Below are 18,012 nucleotides of genomic sequence, written 5' to 3' on the forward strand. Positions count from 1 at the left end.
TTAGAGTGTAGAAATGGAACCAAATGGACCCTTACATTTGGCTTTATTTGTACACTCTCACAGTTAAATTAACACTAAGGATTCTAAAGAGCAGATTGGGGTCCCAGAGGGAAAAAATGGGGTCTGTGGCCTCTTCAGGCTGCGACCCCCCAAAATAATCATATTTGAACTGGGGACCCCCCACCTTGACAAGCACTTGGAATTGTAGGAGTTGAGGCAGGAGGTTTGACTCGGTGCGTGCGGTGCCACAGATAAATATTGTGAAAATAGCCGATCTACAAGCTTATTTTTCCTCTTTCTTAAATTATTTGACGATTTGGCCAATGTTTGACCAGTTTTCATAATATAGTTTGTTGATTACCTTTGATGCAGTAATGGTCTTTTTTCATTTCATTTCAATTCTTCCTTCTTTTTTTTTGTATTAAATCATCACTACTGTCATCTGGGGACCCGCCCAAAATCATTTGGGGATCCCCCTGGGGGTCCCGACCCACAGGTTGAGAACCACTGCCCTAACACACACCAAACTGGGGGTCCTTGAAATCTAAAAGGTTGAGAAACACTGGATTATATTTTTTATCAAAATCACACCTTGAAACAGAGAAATCACACAACATTGTCAAACGTACCCTGAATATGTGTTCCTGCTGCATCGTCCATTATGTCCTCCTGTGACCCAGAGACAAACTCACTGATTCTGATGTTATCGTAGATGTCCACCACTGTCTCCTCCTCCTCTCCTCTCTCCTCCTCCAGCTGTCCACTGTAGTCAGTGTCCCTCGTCTGTCCCCTGTCTCCATCTCTCTGTCTCACCTTCTTTGTCAAGACTGGACTGGCATGAATAACTGCAGACAAGGCAAAAAAAATAAAATGGCTTTTATATTATTATTATTATCATCAAAACTAAACTACTGATGGGAACGAGGCCGGCCCTCGCGCTGTATAGTAATAATTAATTATTTGCGCTTTCACTGGTGCGCGCAGTAGCTGGACTGTCAGCTGTGCTCTCGCGCTATGATATGTAGATCTGTCGCACATGATTGGCTTAGCCTGCGTTGCCAGGTCTGCTTATTGTATAAGCGATTTTGGGATTATTTGGTCGCTTCTTTTGGGCTTGTTTGCATAGACCACGCCAGCGCTTGTTTCTCGCCTGTTTCACGGATCTGGCAACGCTTGTTTCCAGTCAGTGATCATTTTGACGTAGCACACATCCCGGAAGTAAACAGCGAGCTGAAATATTGCAAACACTTTATGATTATTAATAGTGGAGACACATGTGAAGGTGGAAAAGAAAGTAGATTTAGAAAGTATTGTCTACTTTTGCATGAGCGATTTTTGTAGCAAGTTGGGAAAGAATTGGACCACTTCTTTGGCCGTGAGTTGTACCTAAATGTTTGGGTGCAAAAAAGGGCCCCCTCTCTGATTGTGTGGCAGGATCAGTGGCCACTTTGGACACAAATAACATGGCAGCCAACGTCTTTGACTTCATACCCAAGAGTCTCTGCAAGCAGGTCCGGCGAGGACGCGCTGTGATTGGCCAGTCTTGGCTCATTGAAACTCATTGTCTCCCCTACACATAGTAATACAGTCAAGCCCCTAGCAGGGACCACCCTGAGTCTATATATTTATGGAAGGATGATTGTTATTGCTTAAACATGTAACTACATCATTATGGGACATAATATGCTATATAGTTGTTAAAAGGTTACCCTAATGCTGCTTTAAGTTTCACACCCAATCATATATTGGATATGCCAAACTGTTACATAGTGGTCAGAATGAAAAGGGAAAGTAAACCTACCTAATGATCATCAACACCAAACTTGCAGCCATAATGTCAAAATAAGTGGGGGGATTTATTTTTATATATATATTTTTTAACCTTAAATGTAGGGGTGCTTCACCCCTAAAATGGGTCTAAAAACACCCCTGATGACGACTCACAACGTTGTCAAACTCACCCACAGAGGCGTCATTTCATAAAATTATAATAAAATAGAGGGTTGCAAAAAGGTTACAACAAATAAACTGCTGTTTTGTCCAATCTGCATGCTCTTCAATTGAGACATTTACTGTAGATCCTTTGTCTAGGACACGACCTACAATCGTGACACAAATTCTGACCTTAAGGTGAAATTTCTCCCCAGAGTAAGCAGGCAGGCTCTAGCTCAGTGGTAAAAATGTCAGCTCTTGAGCAGGACACCTAGGTTCAAATTCAGGATAGAACTGGAAAGTTAGATAGTGCAGCTTTAATTTCAATTAAAACAAGACAGAGATTTCAGCTAATTAAGAATTGTGCAAATGTGAGTTCTATATTTTTGAAAAACATATTGCAATATTATGTCCTTATTTTGACTAAAAGCAATAAGGTTTTCCCATTCAGACACACCACAGTGCATGTATATCTGCATGTCATTATTTTCAATGTGAAACAATTACCTTATGTCACTCTAGTCTATAGTCTGTGTCACTGCTTCGGTTGTTTTGATAATAATAAAACATACAATTTATGAAGCGCTTTTCTATGTAGTCTTTTCGAAGTTACTTTACAAAACAGAAACACAAAATAAAAACTTCATTAGGAAACACTAGTAGGTAGAAAAGGGGAATTAGAATTAGGTAGGGAATGCGAGTCCGAAAAGGTGTCTTGGGGATGTCCAGGAGGTTAACTTGGCATTACCCGAGGGAGCAGGAGGGCGCGTGGCATTGGAGGAGTTCAGAGAGGGAGGAGATGAGTATCTTGAAATCTGTTTGACTGGGAGCTTGTTTGTTTTGTCTTGTTTTAACCTCTATAAGGACTGCTTTCGCCTGTCATTGTTTGTGACTTTGACATTGCACAAGGCTGATGTCCTGTCATTGGTTGGTGTTTCCCTACCAACATCGATTCCAACCATTGGCAACTTGTGTCGCGCTCGGCGTGACGTATTTTTGTCACCCACATTATCGTTTGCCCATGCAAAAATAGCAACAGATTGCTCACGACGATGCATTGAGATCTGTTATTTATGAAAAAGGACATTCCTTTCTTTTAAAATGTACAATCTGTAATGACATGCCAAAAATAGGGAGGCTAGTTTTAAAGTGATTAATGAATGTATGTTTGCAGAAATAAAACATAAAAATGTGTCTTTAAGAGTCGATCTAAAATCAGATGAATCAGCAAAAAACAAGGTGGAAGAAACATGAATTTTTAGGTTAAATATAAAAGCTAGGGTGTGGTAGTTGCCATCCCCTGGAAGGCCAAATGACGGCCCTGTCAATTCAAAGGGCTTTATTGGCATGAGAAAACATACGTTTACATTGCCAAAGCAGAAAACACCCTGTCCTGCTCACCCAGAGTCTGACTTCCTTTTGTGTCCTCCTGTGGTCCAGAGACAGCCTCACTGCTTCTGAAATGGTCCACGTTCCCATAGATGTCCACCAGTGTCTCCTCCTCCTGTCCTCTCACCTCCTCTGACTGTCCACTGTCTCCAGTGTCCCTTTTCTGTCTTCTGTCTCTATCTCTCTTTTGTACCTTCTTTTTCAAGTCTGGCATGGCGTAGATATCTGTAGCCATCTTAGAAACTAACTATTGACTACAAATAGTAACTATCTTGCATGTATCCCTCCCATGCCTTGATTGGCTTTATCAAAATAAAATTTACATTATATAAATGTACTGAGTTAACAAAACGTGACTATGCCTGTCCGTGGCTGGTTATACAATGCTCTAGCAATAAGGAAGTGCAAGATTGAAACCCACATGAACCACACACACACACACACACACACACACACACACACACACACACACACACACACACACACACACACACACACACACACACACACACACACACACACACACACACACACACACACACACACACACACACACACACAGGATCTTTTGAAGCAGGGGAAATATTAAAAACTATAAAAGTGTGCTCAGTTGTCTAACAAGGCCGGTTTGCCTAACCAGGGCCCTCAAATTTTGGAAACCATGTCAGGCGAGCGAGTTGCCGTGCAGAACGTTGCAAAGTCCGCTTCAGCCGACTCAGTGCCGTTTAATCGTAACTCATATCCCCCTAGTAAACATGTGCTGTTTCAGCCCCCCCTTCCAGTCAAACATTTGACTTCTTGGGATGTCACCCGTTTGCTTTCTTGGGAGTGAGAATGCGTTGGTTTTCGGGACAAGGCTGGTGGCGGACGATAGGGAAACAGTGGTGGTCACGCCCCACGCGCAAAGCCTTACCTCTAAATAGTGGGTAAGGTGGCTGCCAAGGTGGATGTGATTCACAGTTTTTTTCCACATTCAGCCCAAGGCTTCATTCTGCCAGCAGTGACAGCATTGATAGATTTGAACAGACATTTCCCACAGTGTCGCAGGTATAAAAACCACCGCTTCCAGCCCTGGCAGTACTTCAGTGAAGAATGTGCTGCGGGTGTTAGATTCATGGAGCTATTATGGGCATATTACTGATTAGGTGGGGTCTGGCCCCTGGAGTTTTGTCCTTTCAAAACTTTCTTTGGATCAGCAAGCCCGTCCAAAGCGGTTCAGTGCAGTAGTAGGGGGCTATAAAAAGAGAAAACCTGTCTATTATCAAACACAGTTCATTAAAAGCGATAATAATGGAGACACTGTGGTATTAGATATTCATGGTAATAGTGGTGACAGTGTGGTATTGTACATAAAAATGATAATAGTGGTGATAGTGTGGTATATGAGGTAACAATGATAAGTAGTGTATGATGTTGACTGACATTAATAATGAAACCATGGTAGTATGTGGTCAGTAACTCAGGAAACAGGATGCTTTTAACATATATCTCCCCACTTCCTTTTCATCTGTTCTATTGTCTGCAGTAAAAACTGCAGTGCTGTTTGTGTCATTTTGTAACATGTCTTGATGGTTATGTATTATACTGTAAGTATCAATTTATGTGTCTATTTTAAACAATCATATTGAGTCAAGAGTATTATCAGGTACGTACTTACAGTATTTTTCATTGGTCAGTAGAATGTAGAATTAATTTACTGGAATAATGCTATTGTCAAGTTTTATTAAATGCTTCCACTGTTCAGTTTACAAGTTTGTAAGAAAATCTGGGTTACAAAACAACACGTTATTAACAAATCACTTAACAGTAAGGGTGTTTTTGTCACATGCACTTACAATACAGGTGTGACAACACTACAGGCAGTGACATTCTTATTGTACTTAAACCCTATATACTTTGTTGACAAGGGTTTCATAGGGCTCTATACTTGGCCTCCTCCTTTTCCCTCTACACCAAATCTCTTAGCTGAAAATGTGATGCAATGCGACACGTTGTGAGCTTGTAGATCTGCTGTTTTAGCCCACTCTTCGCCTATCATGGCATGCTCAGAAAAGGGAATGTAGGGTTCAATTGGTCAACAGTGTGAAAGCATAGAAAATGTAATACAGTGATCAAAAATCCCTTTTAAATACAAAACAGCAAGTAGCATATATGGCATAATAGAATAAAATCAAGTGAAATGTATTTAAATGTCATATAGAAACAACGGTAAACATGGAATTCTCATGGTTGTGGTAACGATTCAAAGTCAGGTTGTCAGTCACAGTCAGAAGGATCAAAACGTCACATTAATAGTCTAGCTTTTTACTAAATACTGATTTTTCTATACCAACTGCATTTTCTCGTTTAAAGGACAACTTTGTTTTTTTTACAACCAAGGTTTATGTCTTAGCTTGTAATTAAAGTAAATAAAAGATGAGTGTTAATTTTTTTTCATTTACTGCTTTCTATAATTTTAGCAATTTTAGCAATCTTTTTTTACAGTGGGCGGGGACATTCGGGCAGGTGGCTAAATATGTATTTTTTTTACACAATAACCCGGCAATTTTTTAATTATTATTTACAGTAGCTCTTCTAGCCCCCAATAACTCACATATGGCCATCAAAGACCATGGGACCTTTTTTATTGTGTAAAAAAGGATATATTTAGCCTACAGTATATAGACATATTTATGCTAAATATGTCTTTTTTTTACACAAGAGAAAATGTCCCACGAAAATTGCTAAAACTATAGAAAGCTCATCTTTTATTTACTTTAATTACATGCTAATTACATGCTTAAAGTTGTCCTTTAAGTGTTTATGACAGGTCCCATGGGGTTCATTTTAAACCCTAATCTTACAAAAATCCTACCCAAACCCCAAATTGGAAACAATAGCAAATAGCAAAACTTTAGAAGTATACAACATACAGATACAAATGAACATTTTTTTCCATACAATTTTGACTCAAGGAATTCATAAAAATGCATTAAAATACAAGCACATCTTGACTCTAGTTCAGGGCAAAAATAGCAAAAAAAACAGCCGGAAATGTTCAGATTTATCAATATTTGTCTTTTTACTAAATACTTCTTTCCTTGTTTGGTTATTATGTTCATTTGTTATTTGCTCCTCTCCAGGGCGCTCTGCCAAAAGCATTGGATGCTGAGAGAACTGAAGAGCAATGCTTGGGCGCTGGGAAGAGAAGTGCTCCAGCAAATCTTTACCATTGAATTGCATGACAGAAACTGTATCTACTGTAACTGTGTCTTTAAAGCAAAATGGATTACAACACAAACCATTAAATAATGGTTAATGGTTAATGTGATTATGTATACAGTTTGTACTTCTGTACAATAAAATGTTTGCGTTTTTCTCAGTTCCATTACTAATTATTACTGTTTAACTTCACAAAGTAGAATACTAACATGCAGTTTCATCAGTGATATTAAAGCTGCAATCTGGAACTATTTTTGTTTTAATGAATAAAGGTTATTTGAACCACTCTCCCTACTCTTCCATTGAGAAATGTAGACCCTGATGTAAGGTTGGACACCTACTGGTGGACAAGTAATAACTGCAGAAGCTCATAAGCACAATATCTCCCCTGGCCAATCAGGGACTGGCTCTTGATGAGTGATAGAAATGAGGGCTCTCACAGGGATGACCTGGGTTTGAATCCCAGGTAAGACATATGAGTTACAGATTGCAGCTTTAAGATGAATAATTATGTCTTCTCACAGATCCAGGAGTTTGTCTGGGAACATTGCATATTTCTCCATGTTCCATCTGCAGGCCAGTAGTAAGCACAACGCCAGCCCGCTTGGTCAACAGGATATCCAGCAGACCAGTAGCTGCAGAATAAACATTTTAATCACATCCACTCAGTTACTCTCATGTACAGTGACTTTGATAGAATTACTTTAAAAAAACTTGTAAAATGTCTCACGCTGTTCTCAGTGTTGTTCCATCCACCCATTTCCATGTGTCCCAATAGTTCTTATCCAGTCCAATCCAGGTGTGTGATGCTCCCTTCCAACACTTCAGTCCACTGAAGAAATCCTGATGATTTGTACATTGTTTTATTGCTTTCATATAAAGTTGTCACCCACCCCACACACACACGCACACGCACGCACGCACGCACGCACGCACGCACGCACGCACGCACGCACGCACGCACGCACGCACGCACGCACGCACGCACGCACGCACGCACGCACGCACGCACGCACGCACGCGCACACACACACACACACACACACACACACACACACACCTGTTTATCTTCACTGTCAATGACCACCAGACGTGCTTCCATCGTCTGACAATGTAGTCTACTTTCCTCCCAGGTTTTCTCTTCAGTAGAGATGTAATAAAAGACGTCTCCAGACTTCTGCCATCCATTGGAACACGACTTGTCTAAACATCAAAAAACAGTTTTACTGATGGATTTTCAATAAACTGATCATCAGTTCTAACACATTAATGACATGATAACAGTCAAATACTAAACCTGAGTGAGAAATGAGCTGAGTAATGTTAAAAGAATAACATATGGTTTTAGGTTTACAACTCAAAATATTTTGATAAGCCATGATAAATGTTTACTCAAATCCTTTTTTAGAACTATATACCTGACAATGATGTAAATATCAATAATAATACACTAATTAATATTCCTTCAAAAAGTTGTATAACCTCTCTCACCTGCGATCTCTCCCTTCAGCTGGTTTACTACACTTTGTAACAGGTTTCTCTGCAGGGTCATGTTGTTGTATCTGGTCAGGGTCAAGGTCAGGTTGTTCAGTAGTTGGTCTCTCTCCAATATCACATTTTTGCATCTGGCCAGGGTCAAGGTCGGGTTGTTCAGTAGTTGGTCTCTCTCCTGAGTCAGGTTGATCACTAACTGGTTATTGTCTGTATGATCTGCAAAGGACCAACAGGTGATGGTAAACACAGTTACTGTTCATGATGAGATAAAACATCTGTGTGGACAACGAGGTTTGAGAAGAAGAAAAGTCAATGTTCCTGATCAGGTGTGCTTTATGTGACTAGGTTTCAACATGTATAATAAAGTACTATGGAACACAACTACTATACTACTTCTCATTTTATCATATTAACACATCGGGTGCCAGAGGTTTATTAAAATATTATACGTTCCAGTGCCTGCTATTCTTCCATCCACTTACGTTGATAGGTTTCGTGCTGTAGAAGCCCCGACGCGGAAGTGCATGTAAACAAAGCGTGCGTGCGAGACGGCGGAGGGTCCCGAGTCCCGACTAACGCCTGGAACAATAATATTTCGAACGCGATCCTCCATTGCAGAGTGGACGCCGATCGAAAACGGCTCGCTTCCACCACGTTAAAAAGAAATGGAGATATTAAGCTTTTAGTCAAGGAGTTAACATTGGAAAGGCCGACAGGAAGGATTTTTAACATGGATCCACATCCGGCCTCTCCTTCTCAGAAACACCTTGGATGATCCCAAAGTTTCGTTAGAGCGCCCCCACGTGGGCCCCACGTATAAAAATAAAATTGGGTCAAAAACGGTCCGGACCGTTTTCGGCACTCCTCGTTTGGATTCTCAAAAACGGTCCGGACCGTTTTTGGCACACAATGTGTTAAGAGCATGATTTTGACCTTTGACCTGCTGATACTCACAGTCCATGACCATGCCTGTAGTTCTCACTATTACCAGAACACACAGCACAGTGAGACACATTGCAGCTGCTCTGAAGATGTCTCTCTCAATGATGAGGCCTCTCTGGACAACTGGAGGATATTAAAGTTAAACGTTAGTACTGTATGATCTACTTCAATGTTTCATTTCCAAGAACTCAGAGTGACTATAATATAGTTAAGTGATCTGGGCTCAGAAACCCTTCATCTTGAATTTCTACAGAAAGATTCATATGGCTGATGTACAATAATGTAGTTGAACATGTCTTTCAACATGCAATGGCGAAACAATATGAAATGAAAGGAGAAATAAAACACAAGGAGGAACCAGGCTATATAACAATCATAATGTTTCTTTTAACTCATTAAGACCTAAGGCCAATTCTACGAAATAGTGCTTTTGGAATCATTAGTTCTCAGACAATTTTTCAAAAAAAATAGCAGATGTGTACACACACACACACACACACACACACACACACACACACACACACACACACACACACACACACACACACACACACACACACACACACACACACACACACACACACACAAAGGAAAAGGCACACACCAGCAGTGTGTAGAGGCGCCGACCACGGTGAGTGAGATCAAAGTTTACAAAAAGGAAGTCACACAGCTCGTAGCCACGATGCAAACATAATTTGAAAAGGCACAAAGCAACGTTTCAACAACACAATCCTGTTCATGTTCCTTGTAACCATAGGTAACTGCTAGTTTAAATATCATGTGAAAAGCTGCTCTAGTGATGATGTGAGAAGAGAGAGAAACAGTGTCAGTGTGTTCATGTGTACCTTGATCTCCTGTAGCCCCCTGTGAGCCGGAGCCTTGGTCTGTGAGACTGTCTGCTTTTTCATTGACGTAGTCCTCCTCCTCTCCTCTCTCCTCCCTGACTCCTCCATCGTTCCTCACACGCTTTGCTCTGACTCGCTTGCCAGGAGTATGTGAAGACATCTTAAGAGGAATGACAAAAAACATATGTACATATTTCTAAAATCTATGTAGTGTTTTCTGAGGAGAGTATTGTGACAATAAATGAGTTCATATAGCATTTATCTAGCTAGTTCTACAGAAACTGCAGCTCTGTGAAACCCTCTTTGCAGAAGTTATTGTAATATTTAAAGTCCTGCTTAGTATTGTAGGCCTACAGTATATAAGCAGTGTCATGAAGCATCAGGGCATTAATTCACACATTGTGATGCATTGTAGGGCGTCAATTGGGTATGGCAAGTTATGGCAGGTGCCATACCTTGGCTCCAGAAAAATAATAATAATAAAAAAAAGAAATAAAAGAAGAAATCATGAATAGTAGCCTAATGCAGGTGTAAGACCATTGTTTAGACCATTGTAAGACCAAGTATCTGACAATATATAAAGTTACAATACCAACTTTGATGGTATTGTGCTGGTACTTTTGTTTTTAAAATATAAGGTTTTCTTCATTTCCTGAAAATTGTATTTTTAATTTATATATTTAAATTATATTATATATTTGGAATATTTAAATGCATGATTACACTATAGTCCAGGTAGCTCAGCCGGTAGAGCGCTTCCCTTTGGACCACAAGGTTGTGGGTTGAACGCCCACTCAGTGTATGAGTCGCACGGCTTGGGTATCTGAGATGTGTGGTGGGTAAAACCTTGGTCGCACCAATGTGTCTGACATTCATCAGGTCTGTCTGTCTTCTTTTCAAGACTGCTGTTAATGAACAAACACTCTATAGTAATGAGTACTGTCAGAATATAGAGCTATTTAACACTTATTTTAACCAAAGAAAATCCCTTACCCTACCTTTAATAGACCTACATATAGAGGTTATTTTATTCAGCGAAAGTGTGTGTGCGTGTGCATGTGCATGTGCATGAGTGCGCGTGGAAGGGAATAATCACAGTCTATCCTATGCAAAAAACTATACTGCACCACTGGGTTCATACCATGTGGGCTCTAATCCCCCGGTTCGATCCCTGGCCCACCAGACCATATTTTCATGTCACTCCTCTACTCTTTCTCTCTCTGTTTCCTGTTTCAAATAAAGGCTGATAGAAAAAGCCCCCCAGAAACTGCTTAATTGTTTTTTTCTCAGAAGTAGAGGGACGTGTCTGATCTAATGAATATCAAACTTATACACTGTCTGGGGTTATTGTCTCCGCCAGGCCGAAAGGCATGACGAGAGAGTATGTTTTGCCCCCTGTCCGTCCGTCCGTCCGTCCGTCCGTCCGTGTGTCCGTGTGTCATTCTGTCTGTGTACAGCTAATCTCCGCTGTCTGTTCATGATTTCAGGCATTTTGTTCAAAACGGAGCACTCCTGCAAACTTTGGAAGACATTTTTAGCCAATCAGGATGGAATATGAAAAATCTGAAAGAAAGGTTTCGTTTAATGACTACAGAGATACTGTGTACCGATTTGTGTGATTTTTGGACAAAATCTGTAGGAGTACTGTCAAAAAATATGTTTTGCACAAATCGGCCTCCTGGTGGCGCTATAAAAGGCCCATGAGAAAAATTTGGGGCAGGGGTTCTGAATTGGCATCCAGGGAGTGTGTGTGCACAGTTTCGCTGCGATCAAGCCAACGGTGCTGAAGATTAGCTGTAGGCTACACAGACGGACGGACGGACACACGGACGGACGGACGGACGGACGGACGGACACACGGACGGACGGACAGGGGGAAAAACATACTCTCTCGCCATGCCTTTTGGCCTGGTGGAGACAATTACCTTGAAATTTTGCACGTACATTTCCACTATGCCGAGGAAGAAATGCCAATTGAAAATTTTCAAATCAGCCTCATGGTGGCGCTATAACAGGCCGATTCGTGTTTTTACCTATAACTGCACCGATCTGTGTAAAACTTTGTAAGCGCACTCCCTAGAGGTCAAGGAAAAACCCTTGCCCTGCATTTTTCACATCTGCCTTTTATAGCGCCACCAGGAGGCCGACTTATGTAAAAAAAAAAAATTATATTACTCCTTCCGATTTTATCCACATTTCACGCAAATCGGTACACATGATCTCTATAGTCATGTGATCAAGACGGATGTGTTTGATTTTTCATATTCCATCTTGATTGGCTAAGATTTACATCTAAAGTTTGCAGTAGTGGCTTGTTTTGGGGGCGGCCATAGCTGAGTGGTTAGTGAGCCCTCCTAGGGAGCCAGAGGCCCTGGTTGCCCCAGGTTCAATTCCAGGCCACGCCAGCATATGTGTCGATGAAATGAAATTTGTCCCTGAGCAAGACTCTTAACCCCTAATTGCTCACAGGTTCTCATTGGAAACAAGACCGCAAGGACTTAATTGAACGACCTGTTAAAAAAAGGAATTAATTTTTTAATAAAATGCCGCAAATCATGAAAGCAGCATCCAATTGCGGTCAAACTTTACACGCACATTCACACTATGTTGAGGAGCAAATGCCACCCTTTTAACATTGGCCTGTTATAGCGCCACCAGCAGGTCTAATTTAGCAAAACAATTGTTTTGAACAAAATGCCTCAAATCATGAATGCAGTGTATGAAGAAATGGCTACCTTTTCACATTGGCCTATTATAGCGCCACCAGGAGGCCACAATAACCTACCTGACCACACTTTTTCTAGTTCCTCTATGAATTGAATAAACAGGACCACAATGGAAGCAAGCCCTCAGGGCTTTTTGTGTTATCCTTTTGGCACCATTGTATAATCGTACCACTGTACTTTTTGCGAACTGTTAATAAAATATTCAATCAATCAAAAAAAGGTTACTTAAAATGACCCCAGATGTGTTTTAAAGTGAAATTACCCTTTAAGTCTGGGATTCTGGAAACTGCTACCTCTGTGACCCGACTACAGATGAACGGACGGACGGACGGACGGACGGACGGGGCATGTCCATGTATAGAAACCTCAATAGCTGTTTTAAGCAGAAATGAGACAAGCAACCGATTTAACTGCCGTATTAACGCAATGATTCCATAAGATTTTAGGGCCCTAAATGTTTTTGTTTTTTTTTCATCTTTTTATGTTTTCCATAATTGTCTCTTTTTCATGCCATTGTGTTCAGTTTGTTCTTTTTTTTTTTTTTTACATTTTATGCCAGAGAGATTTGCTTCAAAAGTAAATGTATTATTATTATCATTATTATTATTATTATTAATGAACACAGTCAACAGTGCCCTTTGAAGGACTCAAGTAGTGACATTTCGACCTACACAATACTGTGAAGTGAACATCAAAATGTCCTATTAGTACTGTAAGTAAATGTTTCAATTGTGTAACCCATCTTTATTTCTGTTTACAAACATTTACATAATGTGTTAAGAAATTAACAATGTGTTTGGGAGATGAGGGGAAAATATACTGTGTAAAATATCTTATGACGTTGTGGCTTTAAAAAGAAAACAAAATTGCACCTAAATTATGTGCTGTGAAACCTAAATGAAAAAGTTAGGCATACCAGTGCAGCCAATGTAAAATGTTAGACTAGAGCCCTGAATATAATACAATATAATATAATATAATATAATATAATACAATATAGTATAGTATAATATAATATAATATAATATAATATAATATAATATAATATAATATAATATAATATAATATAATATAATATAATATAATATAATACAATACAATACAATACAATACAATACAATACAATACAATACAATATAATATAATATAATATAATATAATATAATATAATATAATATTTCTAAATATGTTTAAATGTTATCAACACCCTATTCTTAATATTCCTTATTAGGCTTCATGGGAACCTCGTTTAATTTACAAATGACCTCCCAAAGTATGTGTGTGGCACATTGACACAGGAAAAGCAAATCTGTATTTTACTTGAATTTTCTGACATTATCCAAATGGACACAAATGGACTCATGCATCCGTTTGGTTCCATTTCTACACTCTCTGAGGTAGCGTTCATGATTAGAAATTACAACAAAAAATATTTAAAAAAATATCCAACTGAAGATAAACACTAAATAAAGTGTGTTTACATTCCCCAAAGCATTTAATCAGGATATAATGTGTTGACATGCACACAGTGGTTACGCATGTTTGTTTTAATACATTTTCTACATCAGTTGTTTTCAAACTTTTAACTTTTTATTCCACGGCACCCCTGAATGACATGGTACTTTATAGCACCTTATATTTAAGTCATATTACGGTATGTAGATATGTAAACCTTTCCCCTAAGATACAGTAGGCCTATGTCAGAAGGAAAACTTGAGAGAATATCTGTTTCCATTAGGACAGATTGAAAATAATTTATGCTTGACATTTAACCACTTGAACCCCAACATACCTATTCTGTGGGGGAAGGGGAACATTGACCAAAAATAGCCGATCTATAAGCTCACAACGTAATAGCAGTGTGACGCACTGTGAGCTTGTAGATTGGCTAATCTTGGCAAAGATTTTTTTGGCGTAGATCGAAAAATAACACACCAGTACAAGTACAGTGCAAGTATAGAGGGTCTAAGTGGTTAGACTGAAGTGATATTGATGAATTCCAAACATTAGCAAAGTATTCTGCAGCACCCCTGGACTTGCGTCACGGCACCCTAGGTGCCAATTAACCCAGCGCTTCTCATACTTCATGTCATGTCAAGCACCCCTAAATTGAATGTATTTGGCCCCCATCTGAAGATATTTTGTGCCAGGGACCCCCATACTAGATTTGTGTTGTTAAAATGTTTAAAGATTTAGTTTGAATAGCAGATCTACAACCGCAACTATTTTCAAATAGTCAAAGTTTAAAGTGGTTAAACTATATTTAAAAAAAAATCAGAGATCCCCAAGAACGTATCCGTCTATCGGAAGTGCTGGAGAGAGGTTGCCAAAAAGTTCGAGCCAGCACATAGTAATAATACTAATAATACTACTACTACTAATAATAATAATAATAATATATTGCACTTTATATTGCACTTTACATTTGAAGCAAATTTCACCCAAAATATTGTCAAAACTTTCATTTATAATTTCCAATACAGCCTCCATAATTCTCCACTGGGAGAGAAGAAGAAAAATAGACATAGAGAGAAAAAAATAAAGTTTTACCCAAATTTACAGAGATTAACTCTGTGTTAAATAAACATGATATAGGAAATAAAGTAATTTGTCCCAGAATAATTACTTTACACATTTCGGACAAGGTCTATTCACACTGGATTCAAATCACATACGTTCTACTTAATTATTTCAAATGACCAGAGGCTTTACTCACTTTGTCCAGTATGTGTGTCTTACATTGGTCTTTGCTGTTGCAGAATAGATGAGTTGATGTCTGTTCTAGTCTAGACTGAACACTGTCAAACCAACCCCACGTTGTTTTAGATGCACTTGTGAATGCCATGTATGGATGCATGTGCAAGTACAGAAGTACACACAAACACACACAGTGCATGTACACACAAATACACACAAACACAGACAGTGCATGTACACACACACACACACACACACACACACACACACACACACACACACACACACACACACACACACACACACACACACACACACACACACACACACACACACACACACACACACACACACACACACTATCTGCAGGATGAAAAACTCTTTACCACAAAATGTACGCATGAAATTGAGGTGTTACATTCTGGGCGGGGAAAGTGAATGGAAAGTTTTCTGCATTTCTCTCATCAAAAGCTGTAGAAGATGTCCCCTCCATCAACTGACAAATAAACAGTTTTATTTAGTTGTATTCAACTGATAATAAAATAAAAAGCGATAATAATGGAGACACTGTGGTATTAAATATCCATGATTATAGTGGTGACAGTGTGGTGTACATAACAATGATAATAGTGGTAATAGTGTGTTATATGAGATAACAATGATAAGCAGTGTATGATGTTGACTGACATTAATAATGAAACCTTGGTAGTATGTGGTCAGTAACTCAGGAAACAGGATGCTTTTAACATGCATCTCCCCACTTCCTTTTCATCTGTTTCATTGTCTGCAGTAAAAACTGCAGTGCTGTTTGTATCATTTAGTAACATTTCTTGATGGTCATTGAATTTGACTGTAAGTATCAATTCATGTGTCATTTTAAACAATCATATTGAGTCAAGAGTATTATCAGGTACGTACTTACAGTATTTTTCATTGGTCAGTAGAATGTAGAATTCATTGACTGGAATAATGCTATTGTCAAGTAAAGTTTTATTAAATGCTTCCACTGTTCAGTTTACAAGTTTGTAAAAAGATCTGGGTTACAAAACAACACGTTATTAACAAATCACTTTAACAGTAATGGTGTTTTTTGTCAGATGCACTTACAATACAGCTGTGACAACACTACAGGCAGTGACATTCTTATTGTACTTGACCACTTAAACCCACTTTGTTGACAAGGGTTTCATAGGGCTCTATACTTGGCCTCCTCCTTTTCCCTCTACACCAAATCTCTTAGCTGAAAATGTGTCACAATGCGACACGTTGTGAGCTTGTACATCTGCTGTTTTAGCCCACTCTTCACCTATCATGGCATGCTCAGAAAAGGGACTTTAGGGTTCAATTGTAACAAATATATATAATACGTTGATCAAAAATCCATATTAAATACAAAACAGCAAGTAGTATATATGTCATAATAGAATAAAATCAAGTGAAATGTTATAAATGTCACATAGAAACAACGGTAAACATGGAATTCTCATGGTTGTGGTAACGATTCAAAGTCAGGTTGTCAGACACAGCCAGGAGAATCAAAACGTCACATTAATAGTCTAGCTTTTTACTAAATAATTCTTCCACTTCTGCATTGTCTCGTTTAAATGTGTATTTTAAGATTCTGCCAGGTAACAGGGTGAAATAATGTCCCATGGGGTTCATTTTAAACCCTAATCTTACAAAAATCCTACCCAAACCCAAAAATGGAAACAATAGCAAATAGCAAAGCTTTAGAAGTATATAACATACAGAGACAAATGAATTTTTTTCCACACAATACAAGCACGTCTTGGCTCTTTTAGTTCAGGCCAAAAATAGAGAAAAAAACGCTGAAAATGTTCCGATTTATCAATATTTGTCTTTTACTAAATACTTGGATTGTTTTCTTGTTTGGTTATTATGTTCATTTGCTATTTGCTCCTCTCCAGGGCACTCTGCCAAAAGCATTGGATGCTGAGAGCAATGAAGAGCGATGCTTGGGCACTGGGAAGAGAAGTGCATGACAGAAACTGTGTCTAAGGGCGGATTCAGACTATGGTCCCGAGTGCGCACCCCGGACCACTTGGGTTGGTGTGAACGTTGCGTATCGTTCCCCGGAACGGATCACCGTACCGTACCCGAGACCACCTCCGGAGGTAGTCTCGGATCCGGATCATGCATACTCGGGTACGGAACGATGCAATGTGAATCCATCCGTACCAACAGGAGGAAGTGGACTTCTAATCATATATGCTTTATATATTTTTATAATGACACATTATTTTAGCTGGGTTATACCTTCTCATAGTTCTACTTGAATGTTGACAAGAAATAATAATCCCGCTAGTGTTTGAGTAGCGCGAGCCGTGAAAAAACAAACAAAAAACACATGTGAAGCGTAACGTCGCCTCTATATGAATATACCAAGGATTAGTCCGTGACGTCACTGCTAAAATACCACGGATGCATCAGTGACGTCATGATCATATTGATAATAACAGAGACGCGAGAGACGACGTTACATTTTGAGGTTTCAAAGACCAGTGCACACACTGCTTTGGTTATGTATTGTTGTTCTGTTATTATTAGAACACAGTCAAACTTTATTATTCACTCTGCACTCTGACAAGTGACTCTTCTTCTGTGAATGACATTCTCTATCTCCCAAAGCCCCATAGTCAACAGCGCCCCCATGAGGCACATGGATCAGAGCAAAATGGATTACAACACAAACCCCAATGGTTAATGTGATTATGTATGTATACAACAGTTTAACTTCACAAAGCAGAACACTAACATGCAGTTTT

General features: G+C 39.2%; 2 protein-coding genes across 2 annotated transcripts in view; both read right to left on the reverse strand.

The window, feature by feature from the left end:
* LOC308081966 (uncharacterized protein) overlaps positions 1-3,686 on the reverse strand; it is a gene marked incomplete at its 3' end in the record, with an annotated part of 6,252 nt that extends 2,566 nt beyond the window's left edge. The window contains exons 1-2 of the mRNA XM_080423580.1: positions 3,334-3,686; positions 630-845 (exon numbers count right to left, since the gene is read on the reverse strand). Of these exons, the coding sequence (XP_080279706.1) occupies positions 630-845; positions 3,334-3,556 (439 nt within the window). The 5' untranslated portion in view covers positions 3,557-3,686. The remainder of the gene's footprint in view (positions 1-629; positions 846-3,333) is intronic.
* The window catches only part of LOC308087355 (uncharacterized protein), a 77,705-nt gene extending 62,373 nt beyond the window's left edge, over positions 1-15,332 (reverse strand). The window contains exons 1-6 of the mRNA XM_080431140.1: positions 15,246-15,332; positions 9,804-9,963; positions 8,971-9,081; positions 8,014-8,232; positions 7,583-7,725; positions 7,253-7,365 (exon numbers count right to left, since the gene is read on the reverse strand). Coding sequence (XP_080287266.1) covers positions 7,253-7,365; positions 7,583-7,725; positions 8,014-8,232; positions 8,971-9,081; positions 9,804-9,963 — 746 coding nt within the window. The 5' untranslated portion in view covers positions 15,246-15,332. The remainder of the gene's footprint in view (positions 1-7,252; positions 7,366-7,582; positions 7,726-8,013; positions 8,233-8,970; positions 9,082-9,803; positions 9,964-15,245) is intronic.
* Positions 15,333-18,012: the final 2,680 nt, after the last annotated feature.

The sequence above is a fragment of the Gymnoscopelus braueri genome (genome assembly GCF_963280865.1).
Source record: "Gymnoscopelus braueri genome assembly, chromosome: 1".
In the NCBI taxonomy this organism is placed as follows: Eukaryota; Metazoa; Chordata; class Actinopteri; order Myctophiformes; family Myctophidae; genus Gymnoscopelus; species Gymnoscopelus braueri.